We start from the raw sequence: 20,116 nt of genomic DNA, 5'->3' as shown, positions 1-20,116 counted from the left end.
TAGCACAATAGAAATCAAGAATAGTGCTCTTGTCCAGATTAGTATTAACTGCATTTCTTTAATTTGAAAAACAAATGAGAAATGTAGCAGCTAACTGAGATAGAGTCATTCCATTTAAGACTGGGATGGAACTGAGAGCCAGAATGAAGGACAGCTCAGTTTTGCGTCTACATGAAAAATGCATCTGTCTTTGTGAGTTAAAGACTGATCAAGCTAAATGAGCAAATGTGTGAAAGAGTAAGCAATGTCTTGCTTAATCTTGCATTATCTTTTATGCTTAACTTCTGCCTAACTTTAAAATATTTATGTGAAAATTAAAATGTGCAGTCATCATTTGGTACTTGTCTAATATGGATTTCTACAGAGTGAGTCATTGTGGTGGGTTGGCCTTCGCCAACCACCCATCCAACTGCTCTTGCTTCCTGTCCTCAACAGAAGGGAGGGAAAATATGATGAAAAAAGTCATTGGCTGAGATAAAGATGGGGAGCTCATTCATCAGTTACAGTCAAAGGTAACACAGGCTTGAACTGCAGAAAATTAATGTATTGCCAATTAAATTAAAGTTGAATGATGAGAAACAAGGACAACTCGTAATACCTTCTCTTACTCCCCAACCTTTTTTCTTAGGTTCAAATTCATTCCTTCTGTTCCAACTCTTCTGCATCCTCCCTACATCTTTATGTATTTTTTTTTTCCCCTCTTCTCTTTTTAGGAGAGGCAAGAAACACAGTATAATTCTGAGGACCCAGCTGTCGGTGAGAGTTCATGCCTGCATTGGTAAGTGAAGTTCCACATGCCTGAAAGAGAGCAAATAAACAGAATAAATCTCTGGGAAGTAAATCTGAGGAGTATGAATCAGACTTGCTGTGTTCCAAGTTGAGGATAATGGCCAGTAAATTGATTTATTTGTTCTGTTTGTTGCGTGTTAAAATTAGGCGGTATTAGTTACATTACCCTTCGTAAAGTATGTTAAACAGCCGAGGGAAGCATAGCATTTGACAGTGGGGTGAGATGGCTGGATGTGCTTTGGAGAATCTTGGATTATCTGTCTTGTCAGAGCCTTTGTGTGTGCCTGAAGACTGTTCTGAATTGGGAAGCAGTTCTGAAAAATTGTTGGCTGACAGCTAACTTGTGCATTTTAATAGCATGTAATGTTCATTGCTTCACATCTTGCAGATCTTGGCCACATATTTGTCATTATCACAGTGTCAGTGTCTTAAAACCCCTGGTTAAAACAATGCTGTCACGAGGAGAAGTCTAATGAAAGTCATAATGTGTGTGTCACAAGAACTTTAAGGCTGCATAAACAGAGGCTGATGCACTGTGATGATGTTAATATGTTTTCCAGCATTCTGCAGAGCAGAACGTTTCACTGACTGTTAGTGGCAAAGGTAACGCTCAAGTTCTGGTGATATTATGATAGGCGCTATGAGTGGCTGGTTTAAAAAAAATTAAAAGAAAATCCCATATGTATGTGCCACAGTTGCCTGTTTTGTTTTCAACTTCTTCATACTAGATTCCACACCCTAATATGTTTAGCTTATTGCTGCTTCAGGAGATCACAGCTGAAGCATTGAAACATAGGTATTTTCCTTAAAAGGAGGGGGAGAAAGTCAGAGTTCTGTATTATCTCTACAGTGCTACTGCTGTTGGAAGATTCAGGCTTTAAATACAACTAAACTTCTATCCTCTGCCCCCAGGACATGTTATGAAATGGCCTTTCTTGGGAATTTGAACTGAGCATAATCAACCTACAGAATTCCTCAAATACCTCCCATTGAGAGCGATCTCTAGGCTGCCTCATTCAGGAATATATTCTCCTCTACTACCATTAACTTGAGGAAGAACAGTAGAACGAGCCTTTGTGTTAAGTATTAGAGTAGAAACAGAGATACTTCAAAGTCTCATGAAATTGAGAACAGTTTGAAGAAGCTTGTTCTTGTTAGGTCTGGGAGTATACTTGGCAAAATAGGCCAGGCAAGCAAGGCAAGTTTTCACATTTTCTGGACTGAAGTCTTATAAAAACAATTCTCATGTAAATATTTTTGTCCAGAGTGCAGCCATCGAGGAATTGGAACACACCAGGTTCTGAGCTTCCATCTGTGGTTGCTTTCTTGTTACCTGTTTGCATTCAATCTCACTGTGGGCAATTAGGCATATTGCTGTGCATGTATTTTAACTGTTCCTGTTTGAAAGTGTCATCCTTTGTCAGGTGCTGTTACACCCTGGCAGCAGTGATGCATTCATCAGTGAGTATAGAGGAAGCCAGGCTGCAAGTCCAGATTTCAAACTCCTCAAGCAGAGGTGTGTTTGGATATGGGCTTTTGGCTTTGTTCGTTGTAGGCAGAAAAGCCAAATGCAAAATCTGGTTCTGATTTCCAACCCCCCTGCTGACATTTAGTTTTTTAGGGTAAGCTTTTGTTTCAGCCCATAGCTTGATGTAATGTACTTTCTTCTCCTTTTTCATTTTTACATATCAAATACACATTTTGTATGGGATAGTTTGAAAGGGTCAGGACCGCTCTGTGGTTGTCAGTACTGGCCTTGCTTGATGACCTGTGCCTGGCAGTTTAACTTGTCATGGGGTAAAAGGGCTGTTACCCATTGGCACAGTGGGTACTTTTCTTCCTTTTGTGTGTACTTTCACATCGTCTGCCTGTTAACGTCTTTTTGGAAATAAAAACATTAGGTTTAGAGGTTAAAATATGTGCTGCACATTTGGAATAGAAGTCAGGAGTTAGAGCAATCTGAGAGTGTGTCACATGGAATGAAACCATCTTACTTTGACTTGGAGAGCACTGTGGTTAGCAATGTTACTGAATTTGCGAAGTCCCCAGTAGGTAGCCTAGTACTGCTTTCTGAGAAGATGTGGTTTGTTCTGAAGTACCCTTGCCACAGAGCTTTCTGTCGTCCTTTCATTCAAGGTTTTACTTTGCTCTGAACAGCTGAAAGGTGTCAAGAAATAGCTTTACTGTCATAAAATAGACTTTCCCGTTTGGAAGGTAGACCAATTTATGTATATATTTTTATTTCTTCCTCACATGTTGTACTTTTAAATTGTGGAAAATACACAAGTGTTTATGTTCAGATGTCCAGATTAAGTTTTCCATCTTTAGTGACTTCAGATCTCTGGGGAGTCCATTGGGCTTTAGTGTCAGAGAATGACTACAGGCCAATATTTTGAGACTTGGGAAGCTCTAACAAGTCCCATGCCAAGTGGGATGGTGTGGGGTTTTTGTGTTTTGTTTTAGGCAAGGCAAGGAAGGAATACAGCTTAATAACTTGAATGTGGAAGTTAGAGCATTGTTTTCTGCCCTATTGCATGCTAGTCACTCTTAAACATCTCAATTTAACAAATTACTACGTTCTTTTTTTCCCCTTCTCAGTCTGAGTTCTTGTCTTATGTTCACATTAAGGACTTTCAGCATCGAGGAATAAATTTTCTCCTAAATATCATCTCGTAAAAATATGTATATATATATCTATTTATATATCTATATAAGTATATCCTAAATACTTTCCCAATTTTTGGCTTGATCCTGACTAAAATGTTCGGATTAATTAAGACGTAATTTAAAAAAATAAAATGTCTTTCGACTGCAAACTGCAATATCTTCAGTTTTTTAATAGCAAAAGACTAGTGCTGACACCAGTTTTTTTCAGAGACATAACTAATTGTAAATTACTGATGTACTTTTTGAACTTATTGATGTTAAAAGACCTTAGTGGGGCAAGATCAATCCTTAAATCACATAGATTGACACTAAATTCTTGTGTTGGTTTTGTTTGTTTTTCTTTTTGTTTTGTTTTGTTTTGTTTTTTAATCTCAAGCTGTGTAATTTGACCTTTTATTCAAATTAGATTTATTGTGAGTTGACACCCTGTGGGAAAAGTCTGGTATTTTTGGCAACCTTATGGCTTTCCTTGTTTGTATTTAGTTACGTCTTAACATAATTTTAATTTGTATGCATTGAACGATTACAGGGCATAGCTAAAGCCTTGATAAGTGGCCTGTGTAAATGGGCATGTAGCTTTACAGGATGAACACTAACAGTGCGAGAAACTTTAGCCCTGAAACTAAATGGAAGGTTTCAGAGCAACTTGGTTATAGTGAAGTTTTAAAGCTTTTTAAAAGCTCTACTGTTCCCAGACAGTGACTTGGTTTATTCATGATGCCCTTGCTTAGACAGCTATGTCTGTGGCTGCTTCCTCATTTGTCCATTTGTTGCTTCTTAGTAGTTCTCCCTCCAAATCTGATGTGGTCTCAGAGAGAAATGGCACCATTTACTCTTATGGATCTGGATGCACTACCTAGCCCAACAAGAGTTCCATGTTCTCTTTTAAACTGCATGCCCTGTGTGATGGGGATTTAGGAGTTTTGCTTTCAGTAGTGAGGATGGGTTTTGGACAGGGACCCATGACAATGACTTAAAATAAATCTGCCAAAATAAGTTTGACATAACCTTCATGTGTTAATACAATGTAATACAAGAAGAATGCAAATAACAAAGGTTGATGTAATTCTGACTACATGTGTTGGCCTGGGATTGCTCAGAGTACTGTAGCTTGGAAGGTCAGCAAATGTTGCAAGGTGTTTTTAAATTTTACTTCTCCATTGTGTCAGTTTATTATTTAAAAACCAAACAAACCAAAAACAAAACTCTCAATTGGTTATTTAAAATGTTTTCCATTAGAAAATTACGTTTTGTATGGTTATAGCTCCCTCCTGTATTTATGCGATGTCTTTCTTTTATCTGTCTACATATTAAAAATAATTCACATAGATATTTGTGTGTATTACATTTCATAGCTTGATCCAGTGAGAACCCTAAAGAGCGTGCAAGTATATTATTGCAAGTCTTGCTGAACATAGAACATAGCTTCATTATTAGTCTTTATAACTACTTTACAATCCTGTTGCATTGGCATTTTCACATGGGCAGTTGTAGATCTACCACCGCACGGTGCTTAAGTGAGCCACAGTATGCCCACTCTGCCCCATCCTTCTGCGGGTGACCTCCAGTGGATTATTCCCAAGTATGTGACACAATAGCTGCCATGCTGCATGATGGCTTTTTCTAGTCCATGTTGTTAAGGCATCTGCTTTAACCTACAGTGTTAGTAGCAATAGCCCAGTCTTTCCACATAGCTTTTTGGATTGTCTTTTTTGACATCCTCTCATTCTTAAGATATCTTCTATGGAATGTAGCCATAAATACCTTTTTGAGCCCCTTTTGTTGTGGGGTACCTGAGTGAAGCTGTAAGCTAGTTGTAACTAGGAGGCTAGTTAGAAGCCATCTGTTTTGATTTGTTCTGTAATGACGGAAGTATGCACAAAGTTCTCTTTTCCATCTAGTTTTCCCTTCTGTTATCCATTATGCAGACTTGTTGCATGTATTACAGCAGATATGATTAAGTTCTCTAAATATTTATGCATCTATTGAACATGCTGGAAGGACCTGTCCTTCCAGGTGCTTGAGATGCAAGATCCTTCTCACATTGCTTTCACGAAGACAAAGTTGTGTCTTGAGTCTGTAACTGTATCTGGCGTTTTGTTGCAGAGAAGACACATGGATTGAACTGGGGAAGAAATGTGGTTTGTTCTCTTATGAGAATAGTATTAAGTGTAGAAAAGCCAGTGCAATTCTCGTTGAGGAAATGTGAGTGTTGTGTGTCATTCTCTGAAGTCAGAGTGAAGCTTGTGCCTACCATCCATGTTACTAGTACTGTCTCACTTGAGATGCTTCTCCCTGTAAATATCATTATTGTATTGCATCTGTCTGGCATGTATGTGTTTGCAGTGTGCTGAGTGCTGGAGCAGAGTTCTCATAGCCATGGAGAGAAAGCACTGTGAAGCTCCTGTAGTTCATACTTTAAAACTTTCTGATTTAAGTAAATAGCTTGTTGAATTTAATATAAGTAGCTTTCTCTTTGTAAGGGGGTTGCTGAATGCACTAAGAGAAAACATCTAATTGGAAGACTTTCCTAAAGGAAGATTAATTGTGGCACTATGGGCTCTTCTTTTGGGCAAGTAGCGATTGATATGTTCAAATTAAAGTATCAAGGAAGAGAAGTACTTTGGGTTGTTTTAAGGGCATTTTACAATTTTCTGTTCAGTGTTAGACATTGCTAATAAAAAACATTTTCAGTTTGAGAGAGAGAACATGTGGAGAGCATTAGCAGTTCAGCAAAACGTGCAACCAATTCGGATTTAATTTAAAGGGAACAAAAGAGGTGCCTTGAGAATTTGTCGGAAGCGCTGTGGTTTTGCCTTCTTTGAGCTGATGGTAACAGGAGAGAGAGGTGAGTTGAAATTGCTTTATCAAATACCTTCTTAGCATAACTGGGACAGAAAAGACAGCGATTAATGGATTTAATAGTGCTGCACAGTGACCCTGCATGCATTATGGATTTGTAATCACGATACGCTTCCTATGACTCTTGCTGTAACTTGGTTAAAATTCTGGCTTAAATGAAGATAATAAACAACATGTTTATTAGATGTAAACTGACATCATGCAAATTGAAAAAATGTGAAAAGGAATGACAGAGCTTTGGGGGAGGGGGGCTTTTTTCTTAAGGGTTAGGCTTTTTCTAACAGAATAATTTGAGTTCTCATTAGGGAGGTACACACAGTACTGAGGCCAGCTTCCAGACGTGATTGGCAGTACCTGGTTCAGCTCTCTTTCAATTTGAGTGAAACATGAAATAGCTATGAAGGCCATGATAAAAATACCTTTTTCAGGTTTTTAAGATTATTTAAATGTTCTTTCCTGAGAATGTGGAACACAGATGCTCTAAGTAAAAAATTCCTCGGTTCCCAGATCAGATTACTTTGTGAAAAGTCTATCTGTATAAATAGCTTGTGGGTTTGCTTTAAAAATGTACACCTCCTTAAACTGAAATGTTAGACTTTTGTTGTACTCCTTCTGCATACTTTTAGTCAGCCTCCTTTGTACTATGTCCTCATAACCCACAATTTGCCTTCTGTGATCTCATCACGAAACTTCTGGTCCCATCCTGTAGAGAAATTTCCAAGATTTGTCTCTGCATACTTCATTTAAATTATAATCCTTAAAATAGGGTTTGTAGCAAGAAGGACCAGGAAGCTGTAGAGCAGATAAAGGCTCCATTAGCAGTGGGTTGTTGCTTTAAAGTTGTGGATTCCTGCTTTAAAGGGACTTGTTCCAGGTTTGAAACGACTGCTATGGAGTGTGCTAGTGGGATGCTTTTTGTCTATGGGAAGCTTTGTGTTAAAATGTGAAAGCTTATCTGACTGGACTTGCACCAAGAACTTCTGCAGAAATTCTGATAACTTAGATTTCCATAATTCTCTTTTCTTACAGATTGTAAAAATTTGCAAGGGAGAACGAATCTGGGTTTGACTCTTAAAACATAATGAAATTTCAAACAAATCTTGTTTCTAAAAAAGCAAACAAAAATACTCAATCATCTTCAGTGGTACCTTAAAGAGAACAATCTCCTTGTAAAAGCCAGAAGTAAAAGTAGGGAGTATGACACTTTGATTCCCAGCACCCAACATAAGCCTGTTTAGATTTGTTTTAGGTTAAACACATGTCTTTTTGAATACTAAAAAATTCTAACAAAAGGAAATATAAAAGGTAATATGCATGCATTCTTTGCATCTACCCAGTGCTTTGAAAGTATTGTGTGTCTGCTGACGGCTAATATATAATAAAAAAAAAGGAAGTTCTAAGTTAATTAGCAAATTAACTTGAAATTACTGCAGTATTCTGCAGTTGCAGTTTCTAAAAACTTCTTTGTCAAAAAAAGTCATGTTGCTGTTGTTAGGACTAGATTTACAACCTCTTTTGTAATCTAAAGAGAAAGAAAAGTTATTAATTTAACATCTGAGATGAATGAGAAAAAGTATTGTAAAGTTTTAAATTGTTTATAACTGCTCTTAATGGATCCCTAAAATGGACTCCTCTGGAAGTAACTGATAACAACAGTAGTATCTACTGTGATAAGGTCTCTGTGGATTTGATTGGAGGGTTTTGATGTGTGGTGTTCTTTTGTTTTGGAGAAAAGTAAGCAAATAATTGATCATGCCTCATCCCTGGCAGTGTTCAAAGCCAGGTTGAACAGGTCTCTGAGCAACCTAGTGTAGTGGAAGGAGTCCCTGCCTACAGCATGGAAGTTGGAACTAAATGATCTTTAAGATCCCTTCCAACCCAAACCTTTCTGTGATTTAGGCATTTTTGAACAACTTCCATGTTCTTCAGTTAGATTTTGACAAGTACTTGCTCAATAAATGAGTGCAGCCTAGCAATTGTCTCTAGTTGTAATTCTAGATAAGGTGTTGCCAAGGTTGGTCCTCTGTCACCTGTTGAAGCTCTTTGTGGTTGAATGTTTAAAGAGCTCTGTGTGTATGCAGCAGGTAGAGAGGATTTGGAGAAGAATCACATCCATTTCAGAGCTGCAGATCTTCATGATTGTTCTTGTTTTCACCTAATGATCACGGCAGCATCATCAGTTTGTTTTGCTGTTGATGATGCTGTGCAACTGGGATCTTGCAGGTATATGTTGGGGTGCAAAGCTCCCCTTCAGCATCACTTGTACTTAATGCAACCATTCTTTCACTTTGGGAGTTGTCTGGGCATTAGTCTCTCCTAAATCACAGCTCATGCCCCTTGGCTGGGGCTTGTGTGGCTTGCTGAGGGGTGGCTGTAGCCATCTTGAGAAGGTAGAAATCTATAGAAACCGTTATTACTGTTCTATACCTAGTTATGAATGAGATAAACTTGCTTTTATTTGATCATAACAATCCCCAAGTTTTCAAAGGGATATCCTAAATTTGAATGAGTTTGTGTATTTTCCATAAAAGGAAAATACAATACATTTCATGCAAGCTCTTACATCAGTAGCTGTTGTTAGTTTCCATGTAGTTCCCTTTTTTAGCTATTTGCACTTCCCACTTAATTTATAGATATTTGTATTGACAGACAAAGCAGTTCTTACTCTTGGTGTTCACACTGTTGAACTCATTTTGCTGTAGGCTGAAAAACGGCATGTTCAAGCCCATAACTGGGGGGGGGGGGGAGTTAACTTCATATCAAATATCTTCAAAGACACTAACTTTACACTTGGAGGAGAACAGAATGATTGGTTTCCTGCTTCCATCTAAACCTGTTCTGTCCAGAAGATACAAACCAAACAAATAATTCCATTCAGATTAGTTCTCTTGAAGCCATGCAGCACTCAGACCTGTTTTAAACTTTATTCTGCAAAATCTTTTAGAACAAAACAAAATTAAGCAACTAAATTATGGGAGAGAAATTAGGAGCTGCTACTTAAAAGCTGTGGGTTTGGAATAGGAAATGTTGCAATTTCTCGGAGGTGTCATTCTCAGCCCTGCCACTGATTTGTAAGGAAGGCAGAGGGATGCCGATTTTGCTCAAAGTGGAGTTAGGGTAACTGTGGTTCCTACCTCCCTGAGATGTTCTAAGATTTGTGAAGAAAATTTGCATTGTTTTACTGATAGTCTCTAAGTGTGTATACTATAGACTGCATTAACATTAAATATATAATTTCTATCTTCTAGCTTTTATGTTTAGTAATGTGACATTTGTCATCTTTCTTAGGTATAGATTTTAACTCTGGATTGCTGACATTTAAGGAGCTACATAATGATCCTGGAAGCAGCTGCAATGCAAACTGTGGCTCTCACTTTCCAGAATTTTTGGGTAAAGAAAGTACTGGATTAGTGCTGTTTATTTTTCTATAATGTACTTCTAGTGTAATAAAAGAGCAGAAATGGTGTTAGATCATAAAGGAAGGACTTATGCTACTATGGAAAGGAGGTTTCTCTTCAAAAGGAATCCCTTACATGTCATGCTTTTGAGTGGAAGCCTGGAAGATGTTTTAACATAAGGCAAAATTTGCATAGCCTGTTTAGTACTAACAAAATACTTAACAAAACCTCTGAATGTGCAGAGAATGTCTGGGCTGATTCTCCTCCCTCTCTTCCCCCCTACTATTTCCCCCCACCTTCCCCTGTCAATTACCGTGGAATAAATAGGGAAACATTTCCTCACTGTATTCTCTGTTGTATGGTAGGCTGTTCTCATTCATTGCATGTCTGATTTCTGCTCTCTAATGGGCAGTTTTGATCTGTTACTTGACTACCATGTGCCACAGATGGATGAATAGTCCCATATGCCTTGCGATATTAGCTTAAAAAAAAGAGAAGGCCATAGGAACACAAGGTTGGAAAGTGCATGCTTGAACATTAACAGTCTGCTTCAGTCTCCTTATCTTCAAAAATTATAAGCAAAATGAGCAAACTTATGGTCAGTCATGCTTCAAATGGATGCCACTTGCTAACTTTTTGTGAGCTCACTGTGAAGCCAAGTATTCAGGTATCATCTTTTCAGACCAGGGCTATGGTTTCAGTACTTACACCTACCAAATGGAGGGTTGAGTTTTGTTACCATCTCAAGACCTTAGTGAAAGGTGATATAAAATACATGTGGTTTTGTAACACTGTTGGAGTGATATGTTTTTAATCTGGTTTATTAACTTTTTCACTATATGTAATGTGAAATGCACTATCTCATAATTCAATAGCCAAGAAATAGTTGCTCTGTATCACATTTTCATTGTGGCATTTAAGTAATGTGTACTGTTCTTTCCTTGCCTTCAGCTATCCTATTCCTCTCTCATTTATATCCTTTTAATCATTTTCATGTGCAGCTGCTTTTATTTCTGTAGAAATTAGGATGATTTAATTTGCAAATTGGGCACCTCTCAATTTATCTCTTTCTCAAAAGAAATACTCCAAAGACTTAGGAGCTCTATTTAAATAGGTGGCATAGTTCCCTCATGTAGTTTCCTGTAAGACTTTAAAGGGAGGTATCCACAAAATCTACTGAGTGCCAAGAAGAAAATGTGAGCTGTAACACAAAATACTGTGATGATGCCTTAAGAATTTAAATAAAATGCTCAACTTCAGCTTAGATTGTGCCACAATCAGATGTGGTCATCAGTGGTGGAGGAATCCCACCACTCCTTGTCATTATGGTTTTGTACTTGTATGAGCTTGATGAAATTGAGGAGATCATGGTATCTCTGTCTGGGAAAAGGAAAGACAGATTTTTTTTTTTTTTGGTGTTTTTGTTTTTTTGTGTTTAATTGCCAGTATCATAAATGTTATTAAACATCATGTCATGCAGCAGACTTCCTTTATTTCACAGTTCTTCATATCTTCAAGTGTTACTTTTAATCAAAAGCTGCCATTTTCTGAGTTTTTCCTGGGTTTTGGGGCTTTTTTTTTTTATGTAGAGCATCTGTATTTTAACAGCGATAACAGCTCCTTTAAGTCTCTTTCTTGCTGCTTAAAACTCAACAAGTCACCTAAAAAGTTAGGCTCCAAAGAGATAAAGTTACAACTTCTTAATTTAAAATGCCAGCAGAAGCTACTGCGGCTGCAGTACTTGCTATTGTAAGTGGTAGGATGTCATAAGCTCTGTCAATTCATATTTAGCAGTTTGAGAAGAGTCTGGTATGCATGAAGTTATGGTATCAGGTTTCTTTTAACCTTTCAGACATTAAATATTTAGCTGTGGTCTTACTATTAGAACACGAAGAGGAGTGTGTTAGTAAACTGTGTGCTTTAAAATAAAACAACTATTAATACCTGTTTCTGCAGGTTTATTTCTCCCTGTGGCTTTTGACAAGGATTACGCTACAGCTTTAAAGGCCAATTATAACTTCAGAATGCCTAAAACTGGTGTATTCAGTTAACTTGTTGCTGTGCTGTGGGGGAAAATACACATGTTGGATGTGTTCCTTACTACTTCCATAATCCTAAATTTAGGTTTGCCATCCATTTAAGAGCCTGTTCAGCATCAAATGCCACTGGAGAGATTTGCTTATCGCTTGACTTTGTGTGAAACAGGGACAGCTGAGAGTGTGGAAAGTTTCTCGGCAGGTTGGGCACAGGAGGAGGCCTGGGACTGATCTCACCCATGCCTGAGGGATGGGGTTTTCCTCAGGCCTGTAAGCAGCAGAGCTTACTCTGCTGTATGGGGGCTGGATGAGCTTTTCTGAGCACGGGGGAGTGGGTGATGCCGGCAATATGACAGCCAGTTGTCATTGCTTTTCTGCTTCTTGCTGCTTAGAGGCACATGCATGAGTAGTTCCCTGTAACTGCCTCAGAAACACATCAGGAGGCTTCCCTACTAGCTTTTTTTTTTTTTTTCCCTGTCTGTCATGCTGAAATGCTTGGTGTTGCATGGGAAAAAAAACCAACTTGCTGTAGAAAACGTGGGAATGTTTGCGTGAAAGGCACAGAATCACATACTGTGTTAAAACCCTTAAAAGCCTCATGGAGTTCTGAACTGTTGTTCATTTCAACAACGTTAAATTAATAATTTTTAATTAATCCTAATATATTTCCCAGTATATGAAAAATATCAAGATCCAAAAAAAGTGGGTGAGCAAATAAAATTCTCCCTATATATTTCCTGGAATAGCCGAGTACTGTTGTATTCTCAGGGGTGGTGTACCCTGGGAAAGCGGAGCCACAGGGATGCTCTGAACAGCTCCCTGGGTGTGAGCATACACTGTGCTTTTGTCCAGAGGTTAGTACAAGTGATGAGTACCCAAGCACCCATGGTTACCCTAGATGACACACTGTGGGGCACTCAGCTGTGAGTGCCCCCACTCTCCTGGATTTTGAGTCTGAGGTTAGTGGTCTGCACATTGTCACCATGGTCTTGCTGTTTTGTGTTGTGTATCTGTACTTCAGGTGTAGTGTGTGGTATTTTGTTTTGTATACTGCATGTTTAGGCTCCTTAGTCAACATTCAGTCATTTAAGTATCTACTAGGACTTTAGTAGGAGTTTTCCTAGCCTAACAGCTATGAGATTGAATCTTTTTGTATACATGCCAGTAATATACATGTAAAGTTGGTGGCAGCTGACAGGACCTAGAGGACCATTTGTGAGCTGGCAGCGCCTGTTTGACTAACTGCCTGTTACCTTGAGGTGCCAGCTGCACTTTCCAGCTGGCACCTAGGGATGCTTGTTGTGGAGGAAAGGAAGTGTAAGCAATCCAAATATGCCAAAACAATTCCTCAATTTCTCTGTGGGGAAAAAACAAATCAGAAAAGCACGTTCTACACAGGATTTTTGTAATTGCATCTCTTTTATGAAGACTGAGAACCCATATTCTTTCTCTTTCTTTTCTCTGTTTTCATCTTTGTTGTAGAAAAGAAGTTAGGGGCCTTACAAGACTAGCAGATTGCTTCAAGGCACTAGCTGTAGTTGTTCTTCTTCATATTTCTCAAGCTGCTCTTAATGGTGAGACGTGGAGGAAAATAACTTCGTCTCTAGATGAAGCTTTACTACTATATCACTGCCTCCTGTCAGCCTCCCAGTCACGCCAGGCATGCTGCGAGGCTGTGTTAGTTGCTAGGCTCCTTATGTCATTGGCGAGCAGGGTCTGTCTGGAGGGCACTTGAGAGCATCTCGGTTATGTTCCTGCCCTGAATTGCTCTTGTTCCATTGACCATAAAAGAAACAGATTAGGAAGAGGAGCTGCCCGACTGAGAGGTACATGTACTTTCCGTTGTCCCTTTCTGGTTTCTATCTTCAGAGTCTTGATAGTCATTCTTGTTTAATGGCAGCTTTTAGCAAAATTTGGTTCTTTGCCAAGCTCTGAAAATAGTTGCACTGATTTCTTTTTTCCTAGTTCCTATCAGGATCTATTACATGGTTTGTATATGTAAATTTACTTATCGGAATAACTCCTGTGAGGTTATTCATAGTGCTTCCATCCTATAAACTTCGTATAACATCCTGAAGGTTTATTTGTTGCCAGTAATTTTCATCTCTATTGAATTAAATTAATGGATTCATCCTTGTTCTAGATGGCATTTTCCCATTGGTGAGCAACCTGGTCTAGTGGAAGGTGTCCCTGCCCATGGCAGGGGATTTGGATCTAGGTGATCTTTAAGGTCCCTTCCAGCCTCAACCATTCTATGATTCTGTGCTGGAATGAATTTTGTAAGAGCAAGTAAGTCAGGGATCCAGGCTATGAGCTACGTCCATTGGCTCTAAGGCTCTGTGGTTATGGCCAAGATCTTTGCTAGGATGCGTCAGAAATTCCAGATGTTAGAGCTCAAGAATCTTTCTGGGCAAATCCTCCTGTCCTATAAGATGGTTTGGTGTGAGAATTAGTCCATTCTACCCTTATGGAGCACCCATTTTAACACTTGAACGAGATGGTGCTTTTTGATGTATTGTACCAGTCTGTTTCCTGGAGTTCTGATGTGCAGGCACAGCTCTTTTCAGGAGAAAGGGAATGCTACAATTTTACACTAGTTCCCAGCATGGTGTTTTTGAGAAGACCTCCCTCAGAGCAAGGGAGCTGCTTCCCATATTGCAGAGCCTGCTGTGTTATGTTGCCAAGCTGTGAACACTGAGGAGGAGGATTTGTTTTCTCTTTTTGTCTCTCCTGTTGCTGCTGTACTTTTTCATATTGCCTGATCTGAGCCTGAGGCCATGCAGCCAGCAGTTTACAGAGGCGGCTGCTGCCTGTTGATGGATGGGCCAGTGGGCAGCCCACCATGCACACAGGCTCTTGCCCATCCCTCCCTTTGAGGGTCAGCTCAGCTGTATTTTGACATTAAACTCCCAGCTGGAAAGATCTTTTCTGTGTTTCCTATGAATAACAAGGAAAAGGAGGAGAGAATCACTTTGTGGGTTGTCACCGTACCTGCCCTCTCCCTTTGCCAAGAAAACAAGGGCATCTGCACCGCTTGGGAATTTAAATGCAATACGTAAGAGTTGGCTGTAGCACATGTCTGAATGAACCCCTTTCATGCTGGGTGCTTGGTAGATAGTGAAATTGTGACTTTCACCTATCAGTTCTGCCTTGATTGTGTAATACTACAGGGATTTTAACACTGTTCTTTGAGTGCTTGCACGTGAGCAACAGCACTGTTTTTAATTTTCCCTTTTTCTTGCCTCTTTGATAGTATTGAAGTGTATTACAGTCTTATCGCTTCCTATCAGGTATAGCTTGTTTTCTCTAGGAAGAAAAACAGTAGCACAGTTAGGATGAAGAGCTTGAATTCCTGGCTGCCCACCCTTTATGTTAGCGTTTCTTGCCTGGCGACTAGCATGCAGGTAGAAAGCAGGGAGTCTACAGGCAGGATGTGTGGGACCATTCCTTGATAGCGAGATAAAAACATACAAACTTGCTCTGTTTTCTAAAAGGAAAGTAAATGAAACTACTTCCTAATCCCTAGCAACTAGGTAGGAAGAATAATATTCTACCCAACCCCTGCAGCATGGGTTTACAGATTTGGAAAAAAATAAATTGGTAATAATTTAGTGGGAAATAACTGAGCATCCTCAGGAAGCATCTATTTGTAGGGAAGGTATGTACACATTGTCTTGCTATTGTGCTTTAATGAAATACAGACTTGTAAGCACATACGGTGAACAGGTAGACTGCAAGTAAGTGCAGAGCTATTTTATGTTACCTTGAATGTTCAGAATAAACTGTGAAGGTGGTTGCTTTAATTTGTAGAGGATTATTTCACAGAAATTTAGGTTATTCCCAGTCGGTAACTTCTGAAAGATTTTCATCTTCCCCCTTAAAAAACGTGGGCAAGCATGAAGTGAATCACAAATGGGTCATGTAACGAAATAGCTTTACTGAATCAGATCAAAGGTCCATCTAGGACAGCTCCCCAATCCTTCCTGCTTCTTTCTTCAACAGCTGATAACAGCTGCTGAAGTGAAGATACAAGGAAGAGTGCAAGTATTTGACCAGAGTGTTTTCTAGCCTCTGGCAGTTTTGTGCCTCAGGGATTGTGGTGTTATGTCCTCACAGATGGTCGCCCTCTGGATTCTCCTTCCAGGAACCTGCCCAGTTGCTTTTCTGACACTCTTCAAACTTTCAGTATATAGGAAATGTCACAGGTGTGAGTTCCAGCAGTTCAGCTGCATCTGGCTGAGGGAGTGGCTCTTTTTGATTGCTTTGGACTTGAAACTTCGATTCCCTGTAGCTGTATTGGACAAGGAATTCCCGGGTCACCTTATGCTGAAAGCTCAATACCATTCTCTCTCAGTTCCTTCCTCGCCTTCTCCCCAGGTCATCTTTCTACATGTTGGAAATCCCTGTAAGGGGCTTAGGAATGACCTAGGTGACTGTTCCTCCAATGGGAGCTGGACTGTCTTCACTGTGTGAAGCTTACTTAAAACACTGCAGCAGTTATTTGCTGTTAATCAGCCTTGTTATCTCTCTCTTTTTCCAGTTCTGCTATGTATAGTGTTTGAGACTGGGAGTGAATTTGCATTAAAAATGCAAATAACATAACTTTTTTAAACATTATTGTAATGATGCTTTCTGCTTTGTTTTGTATTCCTTTTAAGATAGTACCAGGATCCTTTTGCTCTGGAGAAGTTAAAAAGCAGAGTTGCTACAGAGCTGTTATTACCTGAGCACCTTCTGAGTGGTAAAGCTCAATTCAAGGCTATCATTTTGTGGAGGAAACTAAGCCAAACATGGAATGCTTCTCTGCACGGAACTCTATCTGTCATTTTTATCATTCAGACAGTACTGGATGCTTGTTTAACATTTCTTTGGTGTTGCAACTCCTCTTAACTGCTTTGAGCAGCTGAGAATGAATGAACTTTGCTCTCTTTCTGTATACTGTTTTTGTTCACATTCTTTATGATTGTCATAATTAGCATCAGTTCACTTAGCTAGACTCCGAATTGAATTTTTTCTAAGTATAAATTAGATATTATTTTATCTCTGGACTTTGAGGGGTTAATGAAGCACTGAGTTTGCTCTAATATATCTATTCTGGTGTGAAAACAAAGGTGTAACCTGACACATATTCAGGTGTATTGAAGGAGCAGAACTAACCCTTATGTTCATTGTACCAGGGAGGGCTTGTCTTAACTTGAATGTGATTAATCGCCACACATCTGTTTTTCATTCTAATCAAAATGTAACTAATACTTCTTTCTGCTTGTTTGTCGTCACGGGTTTTTCAAGGATCCATAACAGACTAAAGAAAAAAGTTTGGTATATTTGGCTGAAATTTGAAATAATTTTTCTCCCTCTCAGTAAAATTATTTGAACATGACCAGTAAGTTTTAATTTATATTACCTAGTAAGAATAATGACTATAATTTGCCAGAAAACGAGTTTTTGCTGTATGAGCTTATTACCTTATCAGAAATAACACCACTCCCCTGTTACACTCTTCCCTTCGTTTTGTTGAACTGCTGCAGATACAGCCCTTGCAGGAGTGATTTCTTCTTCTTCACGTAGTGGTAAATTTGTATGGCCTGAATACAACAGTTTTCTGTAGGCATTTGCTCAGGAGTTTTATGTGTGTGGAAAGGGCCAGCAATACTGTGTGCTTGTTTGGTGACATTTAATAGTGAGGATTTTAAGAAGGGTCAGGGTGGTGTCTTAACCACCAGTGTCATGCAGAACAAATAAGTTGTTCATAAGGAGTCCTGAAATGAACAGTAGAAAACCACAGAAAATCTTTCCTTTTCTAAGCAGCAGAACTATTTTTATAGTGAAGTTCTGATAGCACTAAAAGACATTTTATACACTCCTCAATTTCAGCTACAAAAGATGAGCTTCCTGTTTTAGAAGATAGTGTTTTTCAAGTAGATGCTGAAATTATGAAGATTAAGAAAAAGCAGTCTGCATCACCTGTGCAAACTGAGTGTGTAATTCAAACCAGTAAAAATGTTCTGTTGATTTTTTTTCCCTGTCCTGCTTTATCCAACACATTTAAAATCTTCCGATACCTCTGTTCTCCTGTTACTTGAACACTTTTAACAATTTTTTCTGAAGTTTCCAACCAGAAACAGTTGCATTAATTTCTGTTGAAGTTCCTTGTGTTTAGCCTGTCTGAAAATCAGTCTCTTGATTTGTCAAATATTCATGGTTTTAGAGATTAGCTGCTTTTGCCTTTCTGCTTTGCAGTTTTCTAGAGCTACACTTCAGTCACTGGTGCTTCTTCACCAGCAAGCAATGTGCTGATAACTTTATTACTTAGTTGTTCAGTAATTGTGAATTTCCATTTAAAATTAGTTGAAAACCCTAAAGCTGCACAGTCTGTTTTTATATGTAAATCTGTCCCATAGTGTCACAGGAATGTATTGAGGGTGTTGAGTGCAATTACTGGTAAGTGGGGAGAGAGGGAAGCTGATACACCCTGCATGCAGAGATCAGTTTACCATGGAAACCCACAAAAAGCCTCTGCAAATCTGCTACATGTATCAGAAATATAAAGCTACTCAAGAGGTATAAGCTTTGCTATCCGCAAGAAAAAAATCCTCTGCAGCTTTAGTTTTTATACATGAGGGCGTTTATGGATGTTAATTTGAAAACTCATGCATGTTTTCAAAACTGTGTGCTATAAAGAATGTGCTCTGGGAAATCGGGATATTTTGCACTGTTCTGTATTAAAAGTTAGTTTACTACATCACATCTAGTAAAAGTCATTTTGGGCAAGTATTTCTTTTCTGATAGTCGCTATGCAGGGATTTAAGACTGGAAAGGACATCCACCGAAAGCAGTCTTTTGCCAGCCCTCATTACATAATCTTCTCTATAAAGTTGCTACTTAATACACGTGAACATAGCAATAGCCACTTTTTTTTTTTTTTTTGCCTTCAGTCGTGTTTATGAATTGCTAATTTCACTCTGTAGGTCCTGGATAAAATTGGATTTTTGCTGGTCATGCAGCCTGGGATTTAATTACTGCTGACCTCACTTGGCATCCAAGTTTGGGAACAGCTGTGTGTGCTGAATCAGACCTTCAGTCCATGCAAACTAATTCTCCTGTAAGTCAGCTGAGAAGCTGGTACAGGCTGTATGACACTTCTGTCACGTATAGATGTATAACACTTATGCTGAGCTTTGCTCTCTCTCTATAGATTCTTGGTTCAAAGCAGCAAGGAGCTTCCAAGGTGGAATCTCAGGGTGGAACAAAATCGATATAAACATGCTTAGGTTAGATATCAACAGTCGAAGAGTCATGCTCAAATTTCAGAATGGACATTTTTGTTCAGCAGCAGTTCTCCTTAAGGGATTCAGCGGAGCTTGTTTTATGCTGAATACATTCTCATTGCATTGATTTTAAATAACAGAGCATTATATGTGGCATTTGTTAATTGAATATTGACAACTTAGAAATCTGTAGACAAACTTCTAAAGTGGTGGGAAAGAAGAGACTCTAACTTGGTAGCCGAGCCTTGAACTTTTGCATCTGTGCAATTTATCTTCAGCAAACTGTCAGGGATTGCTGCTGCATGCTGCTGTGTGGCATACTCTGCAGGTTTCCGAAGGAGCAGCTGTGAAGGCGGTTAAATTTGGTGAAGACCTTCACTGGTATTACAGTAGGATATTTGGCACCAACAATGAAATATGAGGATCCAGAAATAGTCTCAAGATTACTAAGCTAACTCAAGGCAAAAAAAAAAAGCCCCAACAAACTAACAACCAACCCTTCATTTCCCCCCAGCCTAATCCCTAAGGGAATGCCTGCTTCTGAAGAAGAGGAATGTGTAAGTGGATGTACATATACACTACAGTTGTCTTGGTACCCGTCATACCCGGAATGGACACTTGGATTCCGTCATTGTGTTAAGAAAAAATGATGGTGTCACTGGGGGAAGATGTAACAGGGCTTGTTGAGAAGTCCTGGGTGCTGCGGTAAGCAGATACCTGGGCTCAAATGAAGCTGAGTTAATACAGGCTCACTCCTAGAAGACAGGTCAGTTGAGCAGAAGTAAAATACTGCTGTAGCAGACAGAGAGTTGCCTGGGAAAGAGACTGAAATAGAGTAAGGTAATTAGGGCAGGAGACAAACGTATTGCATGACATTACATACATGACTAGGGCTAGAATCAAGTTACCTTCCTGGAGGTCTTTGGCTGTAACACCAAAAGGAAGGAGTATAAAAGTGGAAACAAAGCACTATTTCTGTTATGATTTCTTCTATACATTTACATGTAAGGTACTTTCCAGATACTTGAAAAGGATTATCCCTTCTTCAAAGCATTTGGGTTTTGACTACAGAAATGTAGACAAAGGTTAGGGGAAG

The 20,116-nt window shown here is 39.0% G+C and overlaps 1 protein-coding gene across 9 annotated transcripts in view; it reads left to right on the top strand.

The window, feature by feature from the left end:
• The window catches only part of FHOD3 (formin homology 2 domain containing 3), a 374,952-nt gene that overhangs the window by 43,769 nt on the left and 311,067 nt on the right, over positions 1-20,116 (top strand). For all 9 annotated transcript variants that reach the window (XM_061369591.1, XM_061369598.1, XM_061369592.1 and 6 more), the window contains exon 3: positions 714-778. In XM_061369591.1, coding sequence (XP_061225575.1) covers positions 714-778 — 65 coding nt within the window. The remainder of the gene's footprint in view (positions 1-713; positions 779-20,116) is intronic.

Source organism: Neopsephotus bourkii, unplaced genomic scaffold (assembly GCF_033783945.1).
Source record: "Neopsephotus bourkii isolate Nb327-2 ecotype Australia unplaced genomic scaffold, CSIRO-AGI_Nbou_v1 NB_1508, whole genome shotgun sequence".
Classification (NCBI taxonomy): domain Eukaryota; kingdom Metazoa; phylum Chordata; class Aves; order Psittaciformes; family Psittacidae; genus Neopsephotus; species Neopsephotus bourkii.
This window is presented reverse-complemented; position numbering and strand designations above follow the sequence as displayed.